The sequence below is a fragment of the Chiloscyllium plagiosum genome, unplaced genomic scaffold, assembly GCF_037043375.1.
Source record: "Chiloscyllium plagiosum isolate Xiang-an unplaced genomic scaffold, Cpla_swu_hap1 HiC_scaffold_42, whole genome shotgun sequence".
Lineage (NCBI taxonomy): Eukaryota > Metazoa > Chordata > Chondrichthyes > Orectolobiformes > Hemiscylliidae > Chiloscyllium > Chiloscyllium plagiosum.
The window spans coordinates 33727163-33747739 of NW_028270180.1; the positions used below are offsets into that span (position 1 = coordinate 33727163).

The 20577-nt window shown below is 43.6% G+C and overlaps 1 protein-coding gene across 3 annotated transcripts in view; it reads left to right on the forward strand.

Annotated features, from left to right (window-relative positions):
- The window catches only part of tbc1d2b (TBC1 domain family, member 2B), a 161530-nt gene that overhangs the window by 78141 nt on the left and 62812 nt on the right, over nt 1-20577 (forward strand). For all 3 annotated transcript variants that reach the window (XM_043680142.2, XM_087982066.1, XM_043680144.2), the window contains one exon: nt 13336-13496. In XM_043680142.2, coding sequence (XP_043536077.2) covers nt 13336-13496 — 161 coding nt within the window. The remainder of the gene's footprint in view (nt 1-13335; nt 13497-20577) is intronic.

Genomic DNA, 20577 nt, shown 5'->3' on the forward strand with positions numbered 1-20577 from the left:
GTTTCTCAATTTCCCTCTGACTATTAGGGGGTTTATAATACTATCCCAATAAGGTGATCACCCCTTTCTGCTCAGTTCCTCCCAAATAACTTCCCTGGATGTATTTCCGGGAATATCCTCTCTCAGTACAGCTGTAATGCTATCCCTTATCAAAAACGCCACTCCTCCTCGTCCTCTCTTGCCTCCCTTTCTGTCCTTCCTGTAGCCTGGAACATTAAGCTGCCAATCCTCTCCATACCGTAGCAGTGTTTCTGTAATTGTGATGATATCCCAGTCCCATGTTCCTAACCATGCCCTGAGTTCATCTACCTTCCTTGTTAGGCCTCTTGCATTGAAATAAATGCAGTTTAATTAATCAGTCCCAAATTGTTCTCTGCTTTGTCCCTGCCTGCCCTGTCTGTTTGACTCGCTTCTTTTCTTAACTGTACCACTCTCAGATTGATCATTTTCCACACTATCTCCCTTGGTCCCACCCCCCCCCCAACTTACTAGTTTAAATCCTCCCGAGCAGCTCTAGCAAATCTCCCTGCCGATATATTAGTTCCCTTTCCAATTTAGGTGGCATCTGTCCTCCTTGTACAGGTCACTTCTACCCCAGAAGAGATTCCAATGATCCAAAAATGTGAATCCTTCTCCCATGCACCAGCTCCTCAGCCATGCATTCATTTGCTCTATCATTCTATTCCTACCCTCGCTAGCTTGTAACACCAGGAGTAATCCAGATATTACTACTTTCGAGGACCACTTTTTTTAAGTTCCTGCCTAACTCTCTGTAATCTCACTTCAGAATCTCAACCTTTTCTCTTCCTATGTCGTTGGTTCCAATGTGTACAATGACCTCCTGCTGGCACCTCGCCCCCCCCCCTCCTTTCAGAATGTTCTGCACCCTCTCTGAGACATCCTTGATCCTGGCACCAGGGAAACAACACACCGTTCTAATTTTTTTGGTGCTGGCCACAGAAATGTCTGTCTGTACCTCAGACTAGAGAGTCCCCTAACAAAATCGATCTCTTGGAACCTAACATATCCCTCATTGCATTGCATTAGACCGAGTCTGAAAACCAGAAACTTGGTTGTTCGTGGTACGTTCCCCTGAAAATCCATCACCCCCTACATTTTCCAAAACAGCATACTTGTTTGAAATAGGGATAGCCACAGAAGACTCCTGCACCAACTGCCTAACTCTCTTACCTTTCCTGGAGTTAACCCATTATGTGACTGTATCTGCATCTTTTCCCGCTTCCTATAAATGCCATCCATGACATCCCCTTGCTCTCGTAAATTCCTCATTGCCTTGAACTGTCTCTCCAACCGATCCTTTCGATCCGATAGAATTTGCAACCAACCATTTATTGCAGATATAATCCTCAGTAACATGTAACCTCTCTCTAAACCCCTATTTCCGACAGAGCATCTCACTCTAATAAAGGCCATTTTTGCTTCTTTCAATCTACAGACCCAGAAAATAGCACTGTTTTATTCCTCTACAAAACACTGCTCCAGCTTAAATTAATACTTATGGCTTATATTTTTAAGTTTAATCAAGAGATATGTCTCAATATAACATATAATCTAGGAAGAACTCATTCTACTCATTGCTGACTGACTGTAAGGCCACGCTTAAAAAATCCACCTATGTGTTTCTGTGCTGTGACCTCTCTGAAATAGATCTCTCCAAGATTAGTTGTGAATTTCACTGTTTGTTAATTTTCCCAGATGCACTCCAATGACCAGTGACACAAGAATTCAAACAGCAAAGGCAATAACTGTGCAGGTTCACTGCTGTGCCAGTTAGCAATGTGGGTTTCTTTCTCTCTCCCCTGCACTGGTCTCACCATGTGCTTCCTTTGTCTATTCCTCTCCCTTTTAAAAATGCCGTTGTTTTGACTTTTTTCTGAAGTTCCAAAACAATGCTACAGCATATAAAACAGTGATTGCTGCTCCTGAAATTCGAGGAAATCATCTCCAACACCTAAAATACCTCAAAAAAGGAGCAGCTGTTTTAGCCAGAAATGTTTCCTGTCCTCCATCTTGGATTACCTAGAATCATCTATACTTGCTGGCTGCACTACATTCTAGCCAGTCTTCTGATCCCATCCAATGATAACACTACAAAAGTCAGATCCCAGAATGAAACCTACCTTGAAAGGTCAAGGGCTGAACCTTAAATTGACCCCTAGCGAAACAAATTTTCAGAGGGGTCACATTGTATTGCTTGGGAATGTCTATCACTTTATTTTACATAGCCTGCCTGATTTATTACCTACCCTACTCTTTGGTGCCCCTCTCTCACATTCTAGCACCATTGTACCTGTGCCATTTCCAAAATAACTCATCACTTGCAAAACATCCCAGAATCGACTAACATCTGTGGTAAAGCACCATATTTAAAAAGGTATTGTGCACCCAGACAAGAGCTGACAGTCTGGAGTTGCCTTGCATGGTTCCTGACGTGGGCCCTGGACGTGACAGACAATGGAAAAGGGGTGGGGAATGGGGATGGGGATATCCTTTTCTCCCAGGCCTGAGGACATCATTCTACTGGAACCACGTCAACCTGGACCAAGTTTACCATCCAGACCAGCGCAGACTCAACCATCTGAAGGAGTGCACGGAATGTAGGAAGAAGATCAATCGATACCTCCGCTCTGCCAGTGAAAGTACCATCATCTTGTTGTTACCTCACACTCTCTCTGTCTCTTCTACTGTACCCACCATGTTGTGCAACATCTTTTCCAATCACACTCATCCTCGCTAACATGTGACCCTGGCTAACCCTGAATTTCTTCTGCACAGCTCACTCAGTCCCTCAGGACATCTTCACCCATGCACCAAAAGTAGCAATATGTGCCACTTGTCTCCCTCACCCACTATGTATAGAATTTTCTGACCTTGACCACCCTGAAAAGCTGTCTGACCATGTCCAAGCCCATGTACTGGTATTTGTTTGTAATGATTAGTCACTGAAACAGATCCATATGAGTCTGCAGGTATTATTTAACATCTAAACATATTTTTTAAACAAAGTGGAAAAAAAACTCTTAATACAAACAACAAAGTCAAGTTTCAAACTGCTCCTCATCACTCTCCTTTTACTCTTAGTCAATTCCAGTGAAATTTCACGCTTAAACCTTAAGTATTTAAATGAATAGATTGCTCCCAGCTTCTTGTCCTCAGGCTGTAGAGACATTTCCACGATGCTCCTCCAAGTCCACTAGCACAAACATTTCACAATGCCTTTCACAAAGCTCTTCACATAAAGCACACGAGTCAACTGAACACATGATGCCAATGCAGAGCCCAGTCCGCTGTTCACTGCAACACCTCATGCCAGGGATGAGAATCGCGTAACAGCGAACAGGAGTTTGCTTTATAAAAGAGAGGTCGGCAATTCACAAATTGTGTTTAATAAACATGCGTTTTAGGAGAGCTATCAGTACATTGTACATGGCTTTGCTTGTAATAGTGTAAAACTCCTAACACTGAGAGATAAATATAATTCAAATATGGGAATGAATCCAGTCCTTAGGGGACTATAATATTTTTCTTTAAAAGCCTGGAAGTTGAATTGGAATCAAAAACTTTTACATTCAGAAGCAGATGGTGTCTCCTGACTGACATGAAAATGTTTTAAGAATTCTTTTAACTGGCTGAAATCTAAAATGATGTAAACAAAAATATAATGAAAATGTTGTGTGTCAGTGAAGCTAAAAGGGTCTGTTGTGCTGTACCAGTTTACTCTGTAGTTTATGGGCTCTTTGTATTACGACGTGTTGGTCAGGCACTAGTAGGTGATGCCTTTCTGTTTACACCTGAGGAGCTTCTCTTAATCAGCTCCTGAGAAAGCCTGTTGTTTTGGTCCAATGAGGACTTGCTATTTTAGAACATAGAACAGTCCAGCACAATACAGACCCTTCAGCTCTCTGACCTTTTAACCTTCTCTAAGGTAAAAACTAACCTACATACCTTTCATTTCATTTTACTGTTATCCATGTGCTTATCCAAGAATTGCTTTAATGTCCATGTATCTGACTCTAGTACCACCGCTGGCAGTGCATTGCACACACCGACCACTCTGAGTAAAGAATCTACTCTGACATCTCCCCAAACCTTCCTCCAATTACCTTAAAATTATGACCCCTTGTGATAGCCATTTCTGCCCTGGGGAAAAGTCTCTGGCAATCCAGTTACTCTATGCCAGTCATCTTGTACACATCTATCAAGTCACCTCTCATCCTCCTTCACTCCAATGAGAAAAGCCCTAGCTCCCTCAACCTTTCTTTATAAGACCTGCCTTCCAGACCAGGCAGCATTCTGGTAAATCTCCTCTGCATCCTTTCTAAAGCTTCCACATCCTTCCTATAATGAGGTAACCAGAACTGAAACACAATATTCCAAGTGTGGCCTAACTAGGGCTTTATAGAGCTGTAGCATAACCTCATGGCTCTTAAATTCAGTTTCCCTGCTAATGAAAGCCAACACACCATACGTCACGTTAACAACTCTATCAACTTGGGTGGTAACTTTGAGGGATCAATGGATAGTGGACTTCAAACTCCTTTTGTTCTTCCACACTGCCAAGATTCCTGCCTTTAATCCTATAATCTGCATTCAAATTTCACCTTCCTAAATGAATTACTTCGCATTTTGCCAGGTTGAACACCATCTGCCACTTCTCAGCCCAGCTCTGCATCCTGTTGCAACTAACCTTTGTGTCATTGGCAAATTTGCTAACCCACTCTTCCGCTTCATCATCCAAGTCATTTATAAAAATCACAAAGAAGCAGAGATCCCAGAACAGATCTCTGCGGAACACCACTGGTCATTGAGCTCCAGGCTGAATACATTCCATCCACTACTGTCTTCTATGGACCAGCCAATTCTGTATCCTGACAGCCAAATTTCCCTGTATCCCATGCCTCCTCACTTTCTGAATGAGCCTACTGTGAGGATCCTTAACAAATGCCTTGCTAAAATCCATACACCACATTATTGCTCTATCTTGTGCATGTGTTTTGTCACATCCTCAAAGAACTCAATAAGGCCCGCGAGGCATGACCTGCACCCTCAAAGCCATGCTGACTATCTCTCATCAAACTATGCCTTACCAAATAATCATAAATCCTGTCTCTCAGTCTTCTCCAATAATTTGTCCAGCACTGACATAAGACTGACTGGTCTGTAATTCCTAGGGTTAACCCTATTTCCTTTCTTGAATAATATTTGCCACCCTCCCAATCATCTGATACTACTCCAGTGGGCAGTGAGGAAGCAAAGATCACCGTCAAAGGCGCAACAATCTCTTCCCTCGCTTCCTGTAGTAACTTTGGGTATATCCTTCTGGTCGAAGAATGTGGTGCTGGAAAAGCAGCCAGTCAGGCAACATCCGAGGAACAGGAGAACTGACGTTTCGAGCATAAGCCCTTCATCTTCATAGGAATATCCCATCTGACTCGGCGGACTTATCTATCCTCGCGTTTTTCAACACTTCCAGCATATCCTCCTCCTTAACACCAACCTGTTTGAGCATATCAGCCTGTTCCACACTGCCCTCGCAAACGAAAAGGTCCCTCTCACTAGTGAATACTGAAGCGAAGTATTCATTAAGGACCTCCTCTACCACCTCCGACACGAGGCACAAGATCCCCCCATTATCCCTAATTGGCCCTACCCTCAATCTGGCCATCCTCTTGCTCCTCTCACAAGTGTAGAACACCTTGGGGTTTTCCTTAATCCTACCCGCCAAGCCCCTTCTAGCTCTCCTAAGTCCATTTTTCAGTTTCTTCCTGGCTATCTTATAACCCTCTAGAGCCCTGTCTGATCCTTGCTTCCTCAATCTTAAGTAAACTTTCTTCTTCCTCTTGACTAGATGTTCCACGTCTCTAGTCATCCAAGGTACCTTCACCCTACCATCGCTTCCTTGCCTCAGTGGACAAATCTGTCCAGCACTCGTAGCAGGAACTCCCTAAACAACCTCCACTTTTCTGTCGTGGATTTCCCTGAGAACATCTGTTCCCAATTTATGCTCCTCAGTTCCTGCCTAATATTATTGTAATTCTCCCTCCCCCAATTAAGTACTGTTCCATACTATCTGCTCGTATCCCTTTCCCTGACTATAGTAAAGGTCAGGGAGTTGGGATCACTATCACCGAAATGCGCTCCCAACCAGGAGATCTGACACCTGACCTGGTTTGTGGCCAAACACTAAATCCAATGTGGCTTCCCCTCTTGTCAGCGTATATACATATTGAGTCAGGAATCCTTCCTTGATGCACCTGAGAAAATCCGTTCCATCCAAACTATTTGCACTAAGTCTCCAATCACTTTAAGGGAAGTTGAAATCGCCCATGTCAACAACCTTCTGCACCTTTCCAAAATCTGCCTCCCAATCTGCTCCTCTGCTTCCCTGTTGCTATTGGAGGCGGTCTATAGAAAGCTCCCAATAAAGTGACTGCTCGTTTCCTATTTCTAACTTCCACCCATACTGACTCTGCAGATAAATCCTCCTCGACGACCTCCCTTTCTGCAGTTGTGATTCTATCCCTAACTAGCAATGCCACTCTCCCCCCACCACCCCCATCATCACCTATTTTACCTCCCTGTCTCTTTGTTTTGAAACATCTACACCCCGGAACCTCGAACGACCATTCCTATCCCTGTCATATCCAAGTCTCCGTAATAGTCACAACATTGTAGTTCCAAGTACTGATCCATGTTCTAAGTTCATCGCCCTTATTCCTGAGACATGTGTTAAAATAGACACACTTCAGCCCATCACACTGACTGCACCTTTGCATGTCAACTGTCTGTCCTTCCTCACAGACCCTCTGCATGCTGTATCTGCCTGTTCACCAGCTACCCCATCTCTGATCCGTAGCTCTGGTTCCCATGTCCCTGCCAAATTAGTTAAAACCCTCCCACCCAGGATATTGGTACCCCCTCAGGTCAGGTGCAACCTGTCCTTCTTGTACAGGTCCCACCTTCCCTAGAAGGTATCCCAATGATCCCTACACCAGCTCTGCAGCCGCGTGTTCAGCTGCACTCGCTCTCTGTTCCTAGCCTCACTCACCCGCGGCACTGGTAGCAATCCTGAGATTATTACTCTACTAGTCCTGCTTCCAAACTAACTCCCTATATTCACTTTTCAAATCCTCATCCCTTTTCCTAGCTGTGTCCTAGGTACCAGTGTGTACTCTGACTTCTCCGCTACATCGATGACTGCATTGGCGCTGCCTCATGCTCCCACGAGGAGGTGGAACAGTTCATCCGCTTTACCAACACCTTCCACCCTGACCTCAAATTCACCTGGACCGTTTCAGACTCCTCCCTCCCCTTCCTAGACCTTTCAATTTCTATCTCGGGCAACCGAATCAACACGGACATTTACTATAAACCGACCGACTCCCACAGCTACCTAAGAGTACACCTCCTCCCACCCAGCCCCCTGTAAAAACGCCATCCCATATTCCCAATTCCTTCGTCTCCGCCACATCTCCCAGGAGGACCAGTTCCAAATCCGTATAACCCAGATGGCCTCTTTCTTCAAGGACCGCAATTTCCCCCCAGACGTGGTCGACAATGCCCTCCACTGCATCTCTTCCACTTCCCGCTCCTCCACCCTTGAGCCCCGCCCCTCCAACCGCCACCAGGACAGAACCCCACTGGTCCTCACCTACCACCCCACCAACCTCCATGTACAGCGGATCATCCGCCGTCATTTCCGCCACCTCCAAACGGACCCCACCACCAGGGATATATTTCCCTCCCCTCCCCTATCAGCGTTCCGAAAAGACCACTCCCTCCGTGACTCCCTCGTCAGGTCCACACCCCCCACCAACCCAACCTCCACTCCCAGCACCTTCCCCTGCAACCGCAAGAAATGCAAAACTTGCGCCCACACCTCCCCCTTTACTTCCCTCCAAGGCCCCAAGAGATACTTCCATATCCGCTACAAATTCACCTGCACCTCCACACACATCATCTATTGCATCCGCTGCACCCGATGTGGCCTCCTCTATATTGGGGAGACAGGCCGCCTACTTGCGGAACATTTCAGAGAACACCTCTGGGACACCCGGACCAACCAGCCCAACCACCCCGTGGCTCAACACTTCAACTCCCCCTCCCACTCCACCAAGGACATGCAGGTCCTTGGACTTTTCCATTGCCAGACCATAGCAACACGACAGTTGGAGGAAGAGTGCCTCATCTTCCTCCTAGGAACCCTCCAACCACAAGGGATGAACTCCGATTTCTCCAGTTTCCTCATTTCCCCTCCCCCCACCTTATCTCAGTCAAATCCCTCGAACTCAGCACTGCCTTCCTAACCTGCAATCTTCTTCCTGACCTCTCCGCCCCCACCCCACTCTGGCCTATCACCCTCACCTTGACTTCCTTCCACCTATCGCATTTCCAACGCCCCTCCCCCAAGTCCCTCCTCCCTACCTTTTATGTTAGCCTGCTGGACACACTTTCCTCATTCTTGAAGAAGGGCTTATGCCCGAAACGTCAATTCTCCTGTTCCTTGGATGCTGCCTGACCTGCTGCGCTTTTCCAGCAACACATTTTCAGATGTACTCTGACTTCTGGCTGCTCACCCTTCCACTTAAGAATCCTGTCGACTCCATCAGCGACATCCCTCACCCTGGCACCCAAGAGTCAACGTACAATCCAGGAGTCTTGTTCGCGATCACAGAATCTTCTGTCTGTTCCTCTAACCATTGAATCTCCTATCACTGTCACTCTTGTATTCTCCCCACCTTCCCTTCTGAGCTACAGAACCAGGCTCAATGCGTGAGACCTGGCCGCTATGGATTTCCCTGGGAGATCATAACCCCCACCCCCAGCAGTGTCTAAAGTGGTTTCCTTTATTTTTGAGGGGAAATACCACAGGGGATCACTGCAATGTCTGCCTATTCCCTTTCCTTCCCCTGACAGTCACCCAGCTACCTTTATCCTATGACTTAGGTGTGACTACCTCCAAATAACTCCTCTCAATCAGTCCCTCAGTCTCCTGATTGATCTGAAATTATTCATTTCACCCAACATTTAAAGGTAGCTTAATTTCTTTTCTCATGGATACATTGGACATGGGGGTTGCTGGATGGGATGGTATTTATTTCCCATTTCTACTTGCCCTTGGAGAGATGATAGTCAGCTGCTACCTTGAACCACTGCAGTCCATTTAGTGTAGGAACACCCATTGTACTGTTAGGGATATAATTCCAGGATTTTAACCCAGTGATGGAGTTTAATTCCGATAAATGCAAGGTGCTGCATTTTGGGAAAGCAAATCTTAGCAGGACTTATGCAGTTAATGATAAGATCCTAGGGAGTGTTACTGAACAAAGAGACCTTGGAGTTCATAGTTCCTTGAAAGTGGAGTTGCAGGTAGATAGGATAGTGAAGAAGGCGTTTGGCATCCTTTCCTTTATTGGTCAGAGTATTGAGTACAGGAGTTGGGAGGTCATGTTGCGCCTGTACAGGACATTGGTTAGGCCACTGTAGAGATATTATGTGCAGTTCTGGTCTCCTTTCTATCAGAAAGGTGTTGTGAAACTTGAAAGGGTTCAGAAAAGATTTACAAGGATGTTGCCAGGGTTGGAGGATTTGAGGTATAGGGAGAGGCTGAACAGGCTGGGGCTGTTTTCCCTGAAGCACCGGAGGCTGAGAGGTGACCTTTAGAGGTTTACAAAATTGAGGGGCATGGATTGGGTAAATAGGTAAAATCTTTTCCCTATGGTGAGGGAGTCTAGAGGAACTAGAGGACATAGGTTTAGGGTGAGAGTGGTAAGATATAAAAGAGATCTACAGGGCAACTTTTTCCACACAGAGGGTGGTACGTGTATGGAATGAGCTGCCAGAGGAAGTAATGGAGGCTGGTACAATTGCAACATTTAAGAGGCATTTGGATGGGTATATGAATAGGAAGGGTTTGGAGGGATATGGGCCGTGTGCTAGCAGGTGGGACTAGATTGGATTGGGATATCTGGTTGGCATGGATGGGTTGGACCGAAGGGTTTGTTTCCATGCTGTACATCTCTATGACTCTGTCCCCAGTTCTGACCTTATGGAGGGAAAGTCATTGATGAAGCAGCTGGAAATGGTTTGGACACTTTTGTGAGGATCTCCTGCAGAGATGACTGACCTCCAACAACCAAATGCATCTTCCTTTGGGCTAGTAATAACTCCAAGTGGAGAGTTTCCCCTATCTCCACTGACTGCAGTTTCATCAGGGGTTCTTTGATGCCACACTCAGCCAAATGTGGCCTTGATAGCAGGGGTAGTCACTGTCTCGTCACCCCAGAATTCAATTCTTTTGTTGCTGTTTGAGTCAGGATATAATGAGGTCCTGAGCTGAGTGGACCTGACACAACTCAAACTGAGCATCAGTGAGCAAGTCATTGCAGAGGATGTGCAACTTCATAGCACTGTTGATGAACCCTTCCTTTATTTTTACTGATAATCGAAAGTAGACTGAAGCGGTATTTATCTGGGTTGGGCTTGTCTTGCTTTTTGTGTGTGGGACATACATGTAAGAGAAGAACGTCCTTTATTGTTGTGTGTATTCCAGTACAGGAGTACATTGGTAACATTTTTACAATGGCTGCCTTTAATAAAGCTAAAAATCACACAACACCAGGTTATAGTCCAACAGGTTTAATTGGAAGCACACTAGCTTTCAAAGCATCACTCCTTCATCAGGTGGTAGTGGAGGACTCAATCCTAAAACAGAATTTATAGCAAAAAATTAGTGATGTAACTGAAATTATACATTGAAAAATACCTTGATTGTCTGTTGAGTCTTTCATCTGTTTGAATACCAGGATAGTTTCACTTCTTTCATGTGTAAATCACAAAACTTTTTTTTAAAAAGTTGCATTCTCAGGTTAGCTGTAACAATGGGTGATAGCTAGACGATATGTTGAAGGTGTTAGCCCCCTGTGTTCTCTGTCTATGTCATGATGTTTAGATTGATTCTAATCTAAAAAGTGAGATAAGGGTTTTACATGAATTCATGCAGTTTTTGAGCAAAGTACACTGTAACTCTGCAAGTACAAATTCACCCCACAAAATAGGTGTGCATGTGGGTCTTTGTGTGTGTGTGTGTCTGTGTCTGTCTGTCTGTCTGGGTTGGGGGTTGTGGGTGTGAGAGAGAGTGTATGTGTGTGTGTGTAGTGAGTGTAGAGTGTCTTAAGTCTGTGAGGGGGTGCATGTGGGAGTGTGTGCGTGTCTGGGGTAGGGGGGGGTTGAGTGTCTGTGAGAGAGTGTGTATGTATGTGTGCGCATGAGTGTAGAGTGGTCTAAATCTTTGAGTGGATGCCTGTGTGAGTGTGGGAGTGTATGTGTCTGTGTGTGGGTGTCTGTGTGTGGGTATAGTGCAATGGTGGTCACCTGTAATGTGACATGAACCCAAGGCCCTGGTTGAGGCCCTCCCTATGGGTACCAAACTTAGCTATCAGCCTCTGCTCGGCCACTTTTCGATGCTGCCTGTCCTGAAGTCCGCCTTGAAGGATGGTCACCCGAGGGTCCGAGGTCGAATGTCCTGGACCACTGAAGAGTTCCCCAACTGGGAGGGGACATTCCTGTCTGTTGATTGTTGTGCGGTGCCCATTCATCCGTTGTCGTAGCCTTTGCTCGGTTTCCCAATGTACCATGCCTCAGGGCATCCTTGCCTGCAACGTATAAGATGGGTAACATTGGCTGAGTCACATGAGTACCTGTCATGTACAAGGTGGGAGGTGTCCCTACGTGTAATGGTGGTATCCATGTCCACACTCTGACACGTCTTGCAGCGTGACATGGTTGTATGGAGTTGTTCTGAGAGCCAGGAAGCTTGCTACGATCAATGATCTGTTTGAGGTTTGGCGGTTGTTTAAAGGCAAGTAGTGGAGGTGTGGGGAAGGTCTTGGCGAGGTGCTATTCCTCATTAATAATGTGTTGCAGGTCACGAAGAACATGGCGTTTTAGGATTGAGTCCTCAACTATCACCTGATGAAGGAGCGACACTCCGAAAGCTAATGCACTTCCAATTAAATCTGTTGGACTATAACCTGGTGTTGTGTGATTTTTAACTTTGTACACCCCAGTCCAACACCAGCATCTCCAAATCATGCCTTTTGATAATGTCATCTGAGATACAAATACTTACCTGTGTAATTTTCTACATTGTCAGGTAGTCGCCAGTGTTGTAGCTGTTCTGGAGTAGCTTGGTTAGGGAATGGTGAGTTCTGGAGCACACGTCTGCAATACATTTCCAAAATGTTGTCAGAACTCATTGCCTTTGCAGTTAGTTATCCCACCGTTTCGTTATGGCTCAAGATAAATCTTCTGTTATGAGATTGTTCTCTAGTTAAGTTAAATCTGATTGCTAGTTAAATTGCTACACTGTGCAATAAGCACAGAAAATTCTGGAAATACTTGAGGTCTGGCAGCATTTGTAGAGTGAGAAACAGTCAGATCAGCACTCATCAACTTGAAACCTTAACTGTTTCTCTCTTTTGGAGTCTGCCAGACGTGATTGAATGTTTAAAGTATTTTTTGTTGATACTGCACATGTTGGAAATCTCAGATATGTTGTTTTTCAAATTTTTTGGTGATGTTTGGTTCACAATGTCTGATCTCAATGTAGGAAGCCTACCATGCCAAGCCTCTAGTGTTTTGCCTTTTGAAATATCATCAGAAATAAAATTGATTGTCTTTTCTGAAACTGATTACATTATGTGTCATTGCTAAATCCACATGTTTCCAGTGACATTGCCTAACATTGTCCCATGGCTCATTTATACAGAATTGCTTGTCCCGTGCCTTTGTTACTTACTGTCTTCCCATCTTGCATTCTCCCAACTTCAGAGTGTTGAAAAATCTGTTGCTCATATCCTAATTCCACATCTTATTTATCTATCACCACTGCCTTGCTGACCTATGACTTTATGGCTCCTCATTAAAGTCTGCTCTCCATTTTACAATTCTTAATCTCACCGCCTTATGGTCTCTGTAGTTGACTCCATCCCTTATAACACTTAGATATATCTGCATATTTCCAATTTTGTTCTCTTAAATATTCTTGATTTGAATTATTCTACCATTGGCAGTCTTGCCTTAGCTGCCTAGAAACTCTGAAATTATTTCTGTAAATCTGTACACTTCTCTATCTCACTTTCCTCTTTAAAGACCCTTCTCAAGACATACCCCTCTGACCAAACTCTTTAGCTGCCTATCCTCATATCTGACTCAGATTGTAATGCTAAAATGCCTTGGGACATTGCATTACCTTAAAAGGTGCTGTCTGATGGATATAATTTGGATTTATAATGAATTCTGGGTCTAATGCAGAAATTCAATGTCGAATCTGAAGCCAGGAAGAGGAAATAATGAAAACCGGAGAAGTGTCTTCTACACTGAGGACTGGGAGCTGATTGATCCCAGCCTCAAAGAACTGGAAGAGGCAGCAGCACATGAAGAAAAGAGAAAAAGTTCCACAGAAGCAAATAGAGGTTTGTGACCTCATTTTACAGTTGCAACTCAGTGTTTGGAAAATCACACATTATTGTACAAGCCAATATACTTTCAAAGCAACATTCCACTCCTTGGATAAGACCATGTTTTTTATAATCTGTCTAAAGTTTTTGTTCTGTCAAGCCTTGCATAGTTTCACCCAGCATTTCTGTCTGTCAAATTGAAGCTCTACAATACTATCAGAAGGTCTTTTGGCCCATTTTCTGTGTTGGCCAAAAAGGAGCTATACAGCAGATTCCCATTTTTCAGGCCTTCGTACATAGCTGTTTAGATTATGGTGCTTCAAGGCATATTCAAGCTTTTACATAGAACATTACAGCGCAGTATAGGCATTTCGGCCCTCAATGGTTTCACAGGTTGGTGCAACAATCTGAAGCCGATCTAGCCTGCATTATTCCATTTACATCCAAATGTTTAGGCCAATTACTGCATATCATTGACTGAATTCTTGAATACTATCTGATCACCTTAAGCAAAGTTTGTCCCAGTTTATGACGTCCAATGCCATTAATAGACTAATGGTCAATAGTTTCTACAAATCAAATCATATGTTTGTGTCCTGGTCCAGAGAGCCCAGGTACACATTCCGTCAGCTCTAGAGGAGTTTCAGAAACCTCTAAACAGGTAGATTAATCATCACAAATGAGATTGAACATTGCTGTGATGGCATTGGTTAATTGGCCTGCTACACACATATGTATGTGAAGTTAGCTTTTGTGTTAGAAGCCTGCTGAGTCCTCCTAGAATGTATATATGAAATTTGGGAGTAAGAGAAAATATTTTGGCAAATAATTCATTGAAAAGAAACATCAAATGCTACTCCTGGTCCTCAGGTAATTTCTCTTTCTAGCCACTTGACAAATTTATCTTTATAGAAATTTTAATCCCTTGAGCTGCTCATACTCCACTTCCAGAGAACCGCGCACCTGAATTCCAAGGTCCCTCTGTCCACTACTCTCCATAAGGCCCTACCATTCACCATGAAACTCCTACTCTGTTAGTGTGAGGGGATAGATTAGATACATATGTATGTATCAGTTTTAAAGTTCCCTAATCTGAGGCATTAGCTTGTTTTAAGTTGTGAAGTGTGATTCCCCATTTTGCTTAACCTGGTCAATAAACCGGTGAATGAAAAGCAACTGGAACCTATTTTGATCACTAAGTACATTAACACAATTTTGACTATTTTATTTCCAAATGCTGTTAGATCTGGATAATCTATGATTCATTAAAATAAATAAATAAGAACCCAAACAGTTTTCCCTGATAACAAGATTCCATTGTAAGTACAGTTCGAAAATCACTTTTGTAAATCCAAATTGAATCATCCTGATACTTTGCTCATTGTTTGTTCAACTGAAACTGTTGCCTAGATTATAAATTGTATTTCTGTATATACAATACCTCTCAAAAACAAATTTTACAAATATTACCTTGAAATTTTATTCCTGCCAGTGTGTTTTTGAAATTTCAATTTTGCACAATGAACAACTTCAATTTAGCAATGTTGACAACACATTTGAAATTAGTTTCAAGGTAATTGAATTAAAATTAAATTTAGAGACTAATTACTCTTTATTCCCAATTTAACGATCTTTGTCTTGTTTTAATGTTATCTTCCTAAAATATGTACAGTATATAAATTGCATCCTTTTCCCCACACTGCTAGGCCAAGGTTGTCCAAAACTTTTGTGCAGTCACATTTTAAATTCTTTCATACAAAGGACAATGACCAAATTTTGTAAATACAGGGCTTGGTGCAGCATTTAAATATGAATTGCAAATTAAAAGCTGAAATATGAAGATTGTGTTTAATTTGCTAAGCAAAAATAATCAAAGCAATAAATTGTTAATGTTTCAAATTGGAGTAATCAGTAAAGATCATTTAAAATGTGCCAAGTAGAGAAGTTACGAATAACAGGGTGGGTCTGAGTATGTGTGTGTGACTCCCAAACTTTTTCACTCTCCCATACTCACTGTCCCTTGCTGGGCTCAGGCACCTCAGTCCGCCATCATGTCTACACACCTTAGGTGGCCAGTATCTGCATAGAAGGGTGCAAGCCTGGTGTCTCATCAGCCAATCAGAAATGTGGAGTCTCTTTCCCAGCTCAAAAGTACACAGACTCTTGGTTACCATCTCCCATAGCTGTCTACTACAATTACAGTATTCAGGCATGAATTTGAATGAATCTACTCTCCTTCGAGCTGCTCACTGCTCCTGAATCACAGAATATTTCTCTGCCAATCCCAGCAGTCTGTGAGCAGTAAACGTGGTACAGTAAAATACTGAGATTGGAGGAGACGTTCTTTGTCGTTCTTTCATTTCCACTTGATGTTTTTTTAAACACCGGCTGTTTAGGTCCAACTTTGCCCTGGGGCATATGGTTAACAAGCCAGTCGTGGACATACTTATCATGGTTCAGAGTCCAATTAAATCAGTCAAAGTTTTATTTTATAGTCTGTTTTTTTTGCAGCTTTACTGCATCTTAACTGAGCTATCTTCATCTGCTTTTTTTTCTTGCTAACATGCTAAAATGTTTTTGATTGAAGTCACGACTCACTTCCCATGCTCAGCACTCCATTATCAGAAGCAGTTACTTTACCTACTGTGTCCTGGCCCTGTGGGCTGCTTTCCTAACATTTTCATTGTTGCCTTTAAGTTTTCTTCGTGGTAGAACTAATAAACTGATTTTTCCATTTCACACGATCCCTCTCTGCACCCAATCACTCGACTTCAGAGCGCATGACCCATATTGGCCAGACTGCGAACTTGCAATCAGGGTATATTAGTGAAATATGTCACACAGATCTAGGGGCTGTTTAACACCATGCCCTGCTCCCAGAGCAAATTTGTAAGCATTTCTGCTACTGTGATAGAAGTAACCTGGCAAATATTTCAGTTGTCAGTTCATTTTTGATGTTGAATAATTTAAACTTGTCCCACGGTAAGATAATATTTTGAATTAACCGAAAGAGATGGAAAATCTCAAGTGTCACATTTATCTTTTTTATAATCCAATAGCAGTACATGAATTGTAAAGTGTGCAATAAGCTTGAATGAGAAATGCGCACATGGTAGTCAGCAGAGCAAAATCTGCAGAGATTGCACAGTGAGTATCAGAGCCGTCTTTAGTCCAGTCTGGAATGTACAGTTATGTCATCTTTGTGTTTTTTTCTGTTAATGAGAGACGTTCTCAGCTTTTAGTTCCCATCTACCAATTGACTTGACGACCGGTCTTGTACATTTTAATCTGGTAATATTGTTTGTCGCATCAACTTCGGACTTTTTTTTTAAAATGGCCTCATTAGTGTTGTTCACATTGAATTTTCGTAACTTGTAACAACAATATCGATGCTTCGTGGTTTTTCCATTCCCACTTTCATTTCCGAGAAGTGGAACAGAGCACGTTAAAAGGTGCTCTAATGACAGTCACCAGTGTGATGAAAGACTAAGAGGAAGTGGAGAAAGTAGATTTCCTCTTAAAAAGTGGATCAAATATTCTTGAGAAGATGACCAAACAGGTGGATGAGGGTAAAGCAGTTGATGTGGTATGTATGGATGTCAGGGAAGGTGTTTGATAAGGTTCCCCATAGAAGGCTATTGCACAAAACACGGAGGCATGAGATTGAGGGTGATTTAGCTGTTTGGATCAGAAATTGGCGAGCAGAAAATGTGGTTTTTGGGAAAGGTTCATTCTGGAGTTCACTTACTAGTGGTATACTGCAAGGATCTGTTTTGGGTCCACTGCTATTTGTCATTTTTGTAAATGATCTGGATGAGGGCGTAGAAGGATGGGTTAGTAAATTTGTGGATGACACTAAGGTTGGTGGAGTTGTGGATAGTGATGAAGGATATTGTAGGTTACAGAGAGACTTAGATAAGCTGCAGAGCTGGGCTGAGAAGTGGCAAATGGAGTTTAATGTGGAAAAGTGTGAAGTGATTCACTTTGGAAGGAGCAACAGGAATGCAGAGTACTGGGCTAATGTAAGATTCTTGGTGGTGTAGATGAACAGAGAGATCTCAGTGTCCATGTATGTAAGATCCTTGAAAGTTGCCACCCAGATTGATAGGGTTGTTAAGAAGGCAAATGGTGTGTTAGCTTTTATTGGTAGAGCCATAGAGATGTACAGCACAGAAACAGACCCTTCGGTCCAACTCGTCCATGCCAACCAGATATCCCAACCCAATCTAGTCTCACCTGCCAACACCCAGCCAATATCCCTCCAAACCCTTCCTATTCATATACCCATCCAAATGCCTTTTAAATGTTGCAATTGTACTAGCCCCCACCACTTCCTCTGGCAGCTCATTCCATACACGTACAACCTTCTGCATGAAAAAGTTGCCCCTTAGGTCTCTTTTATATCTTTCCGCTCTCACCCTAAACCTATGCACTCCAGCTCTGGACTCCCCCACCATAGGTAAAAGACTTGTCTATTTATCCTATCCATGCCCCTCATGATTTTATAAACCTCTATAAGGTCACCCCTCAGCCTCCAACACTCCAGGGAAAACAGCCCTAGCCTATTCAACCTCTCTCTATAGCTCAAATCCTCCAATCCTGGCCACATCCTTGTAAGTCTTTTCTGAACCCTTTCAAGTTTCACAACATCTTTCCAATAGGAAGGAGACCAGAACTGCATGCAGTATTCCAACAGTGGCCTAACCAATGTCCTGTACAGCTGCAACGGGATCCCCCAACTCCTGTACTCAGTAAGCCCTTCTTCAGGCTTATGCCCGAAACGTCGATTCTCCTGTTCCCTGGATGCTGCCTGACCTGCTGCGCTTTTCCAGCAACACATTTTCAGCTCTGATCTCCAGCATCTGCAGTCCTCACTTTCTCCTGTACTCAGTAGTCTGACCAGTAAACGAAAGCATACCAAACGCCACTTTCATTATTCTATCTATCTGCGACTCCACTTTCAAGGAGCTATGAACCTACACTCCAAGGTCTCTTTGTTCAGCAACACTCCCTAGGATCTTACCATTAAGTGTATTAGTCTTGCTAAGATTTGCTTTCCCAAAATGCAGCACCTCGCATTTATCTGAATTAAACTCCATTTGCCACCTCTCAGCCCATTGGCCCATCTGGTCAAGATCCTATTGTAATCTGAGGTAATCTTCTTCGTTGTCCACTACACCTCCAATTTTGGTGTCATCTGCAAACGTATTAACTCTACATCTTATGCTGACATCCAAATCATTTGTATAAATGACAAAAAGTAGAGGGCCCAGCACCGATCCTTGTGGCACTCCATTGGTCACAGGTCTCCATCTGAAAAACAACCCTCCACCACCACTCTGTCTTCTACCCTTCAGCCAGTTCTGTATCCAATTGGCTAGTTCTCCCTGTTCTCCATGAACTCTAACCTTGCTAACCAGTCCACCAACTGGATTGAATGTTTGAACAAGATGATGAAGGTAATGGATGCCCCCGATACCCATTGATTCTGGTTTTGCTAGCGTTCCTTGATGCCACAACGGTTAAATGCAGCCTTGATGTCAAGGGCTGTCACTCTGGAATTTAGCTGTTTTGTCCATGTTTGGACCAAGGCTGTAATGAGGTCCAGAACTGACTGGCCCTGACAAAAGCCAAATTGGTTATCATTCGAGCAGGTGCTGAGTAGGTGCTTCCTGATGGCACTGATGACACTTTCCATATTTTAATGATGACCGATAGTAGACTGGTAGGGTGGCAATTGACTGGGTTGGATTTGTCCTGTTTTTTATGTATAAGACATACTTGGGAAGTTTTCCTCATTGTCGGCTACATGCCAGTGTTGTAACTGTACTGGAACAGCTTGGCTAGGGGAGCGTCAAGTTCTGGAGCAAAAGTCTTCAGTATTATTGTCGGAATGTTGTCAGGACCCATAGCCTTTGCAGTATCCAGTGTCTCCGGCAGTTTCTTGATATCACATGGAGTGAATCAAATTGGCTGAAGACTGGTATCTGTGATGCTGGGGACCACTGGAGGAGGCCCAGATTGGTCATCTACTTGGCACTTCTGGCTGAAGATTGCTGCGAAAGCTTCAGTCCTCTCTTCAGCACTGATGTACTGGACTCTTCCATTAGTGAGGATGGGAATGCTTGTGGAGCAGCCGCTTCCTCCACCGAGTTGATTAATCCATCCATCCACCATTCACAACTGGATGTGGCAGGACTGCAGAGCTTAATCTAATCCTTTGGTTGTGGGATTGCTTAGCTCTGTCTATCACTTGCTGCTTATTCTGTTTGTCATGCAAGTACAGGTCATTCTGCTATAATGTGCGTTTCATTGACGCAAATTTGCTGTAATATGCTTGACGAATTGGGGAAACTTTCTAAAGCACGAACCTTTAAGATGTGTGTTGGCTGTTATGCAGTTACATTACCAACACTTTAAGCGGTATTTCCAAAGCGTAATTTTTTTATGAAGTGAGGTTTCACAAGAACACAACCATCACTTTATAGAAGAATTACCTGTAGTCCTGACTGGTGGTTTCACTAGGTTGACACCTTATCTTTGGGTATGCTGCTCATGGCATGCCCAGGTGCTGCTCATGGCATGTCCTTCTGCACTCTCCATTAAACAAGAGTTGGTCCCCTGGCTTGATGGTAATGGTTGAGTGGGTGATATTCAGGGCCATGAGGCTACAGATTGTGCTGGAGTACAATCCTGCTACTGTTGATGGCTCAGTGTCTCATGGATTCCCAGTCTTGTGTTGCTAGATCTATTCAAGGTCTGTCCCATTTAGCACGATAGTGCCACACATAAGATGAATGTTAACCTCAATTTGAAGACGGGACTTTGCCTCCAGAAGGATGGTGCAGTGGTGACTCTTATCTGTCATGGATAGATGCATATGCAGCTGCCAGATTGGTAAGGATAAGGTCAAGTTTGTTTTTCCCTCTTATTGGTTCCCTCACCACCTGAAGCAGATAGAGTCTCGCAGCTATGTCCTTTAGAACCTGACCAGCTTGATCAGTAGTACTACTGCCAAGCCACTTTTGGTGGTGGACGTTGAAATCTCCCACCCAGAGTACATTTTGTGCTCTTGCCATCCTCCGTGCTTCCTCTA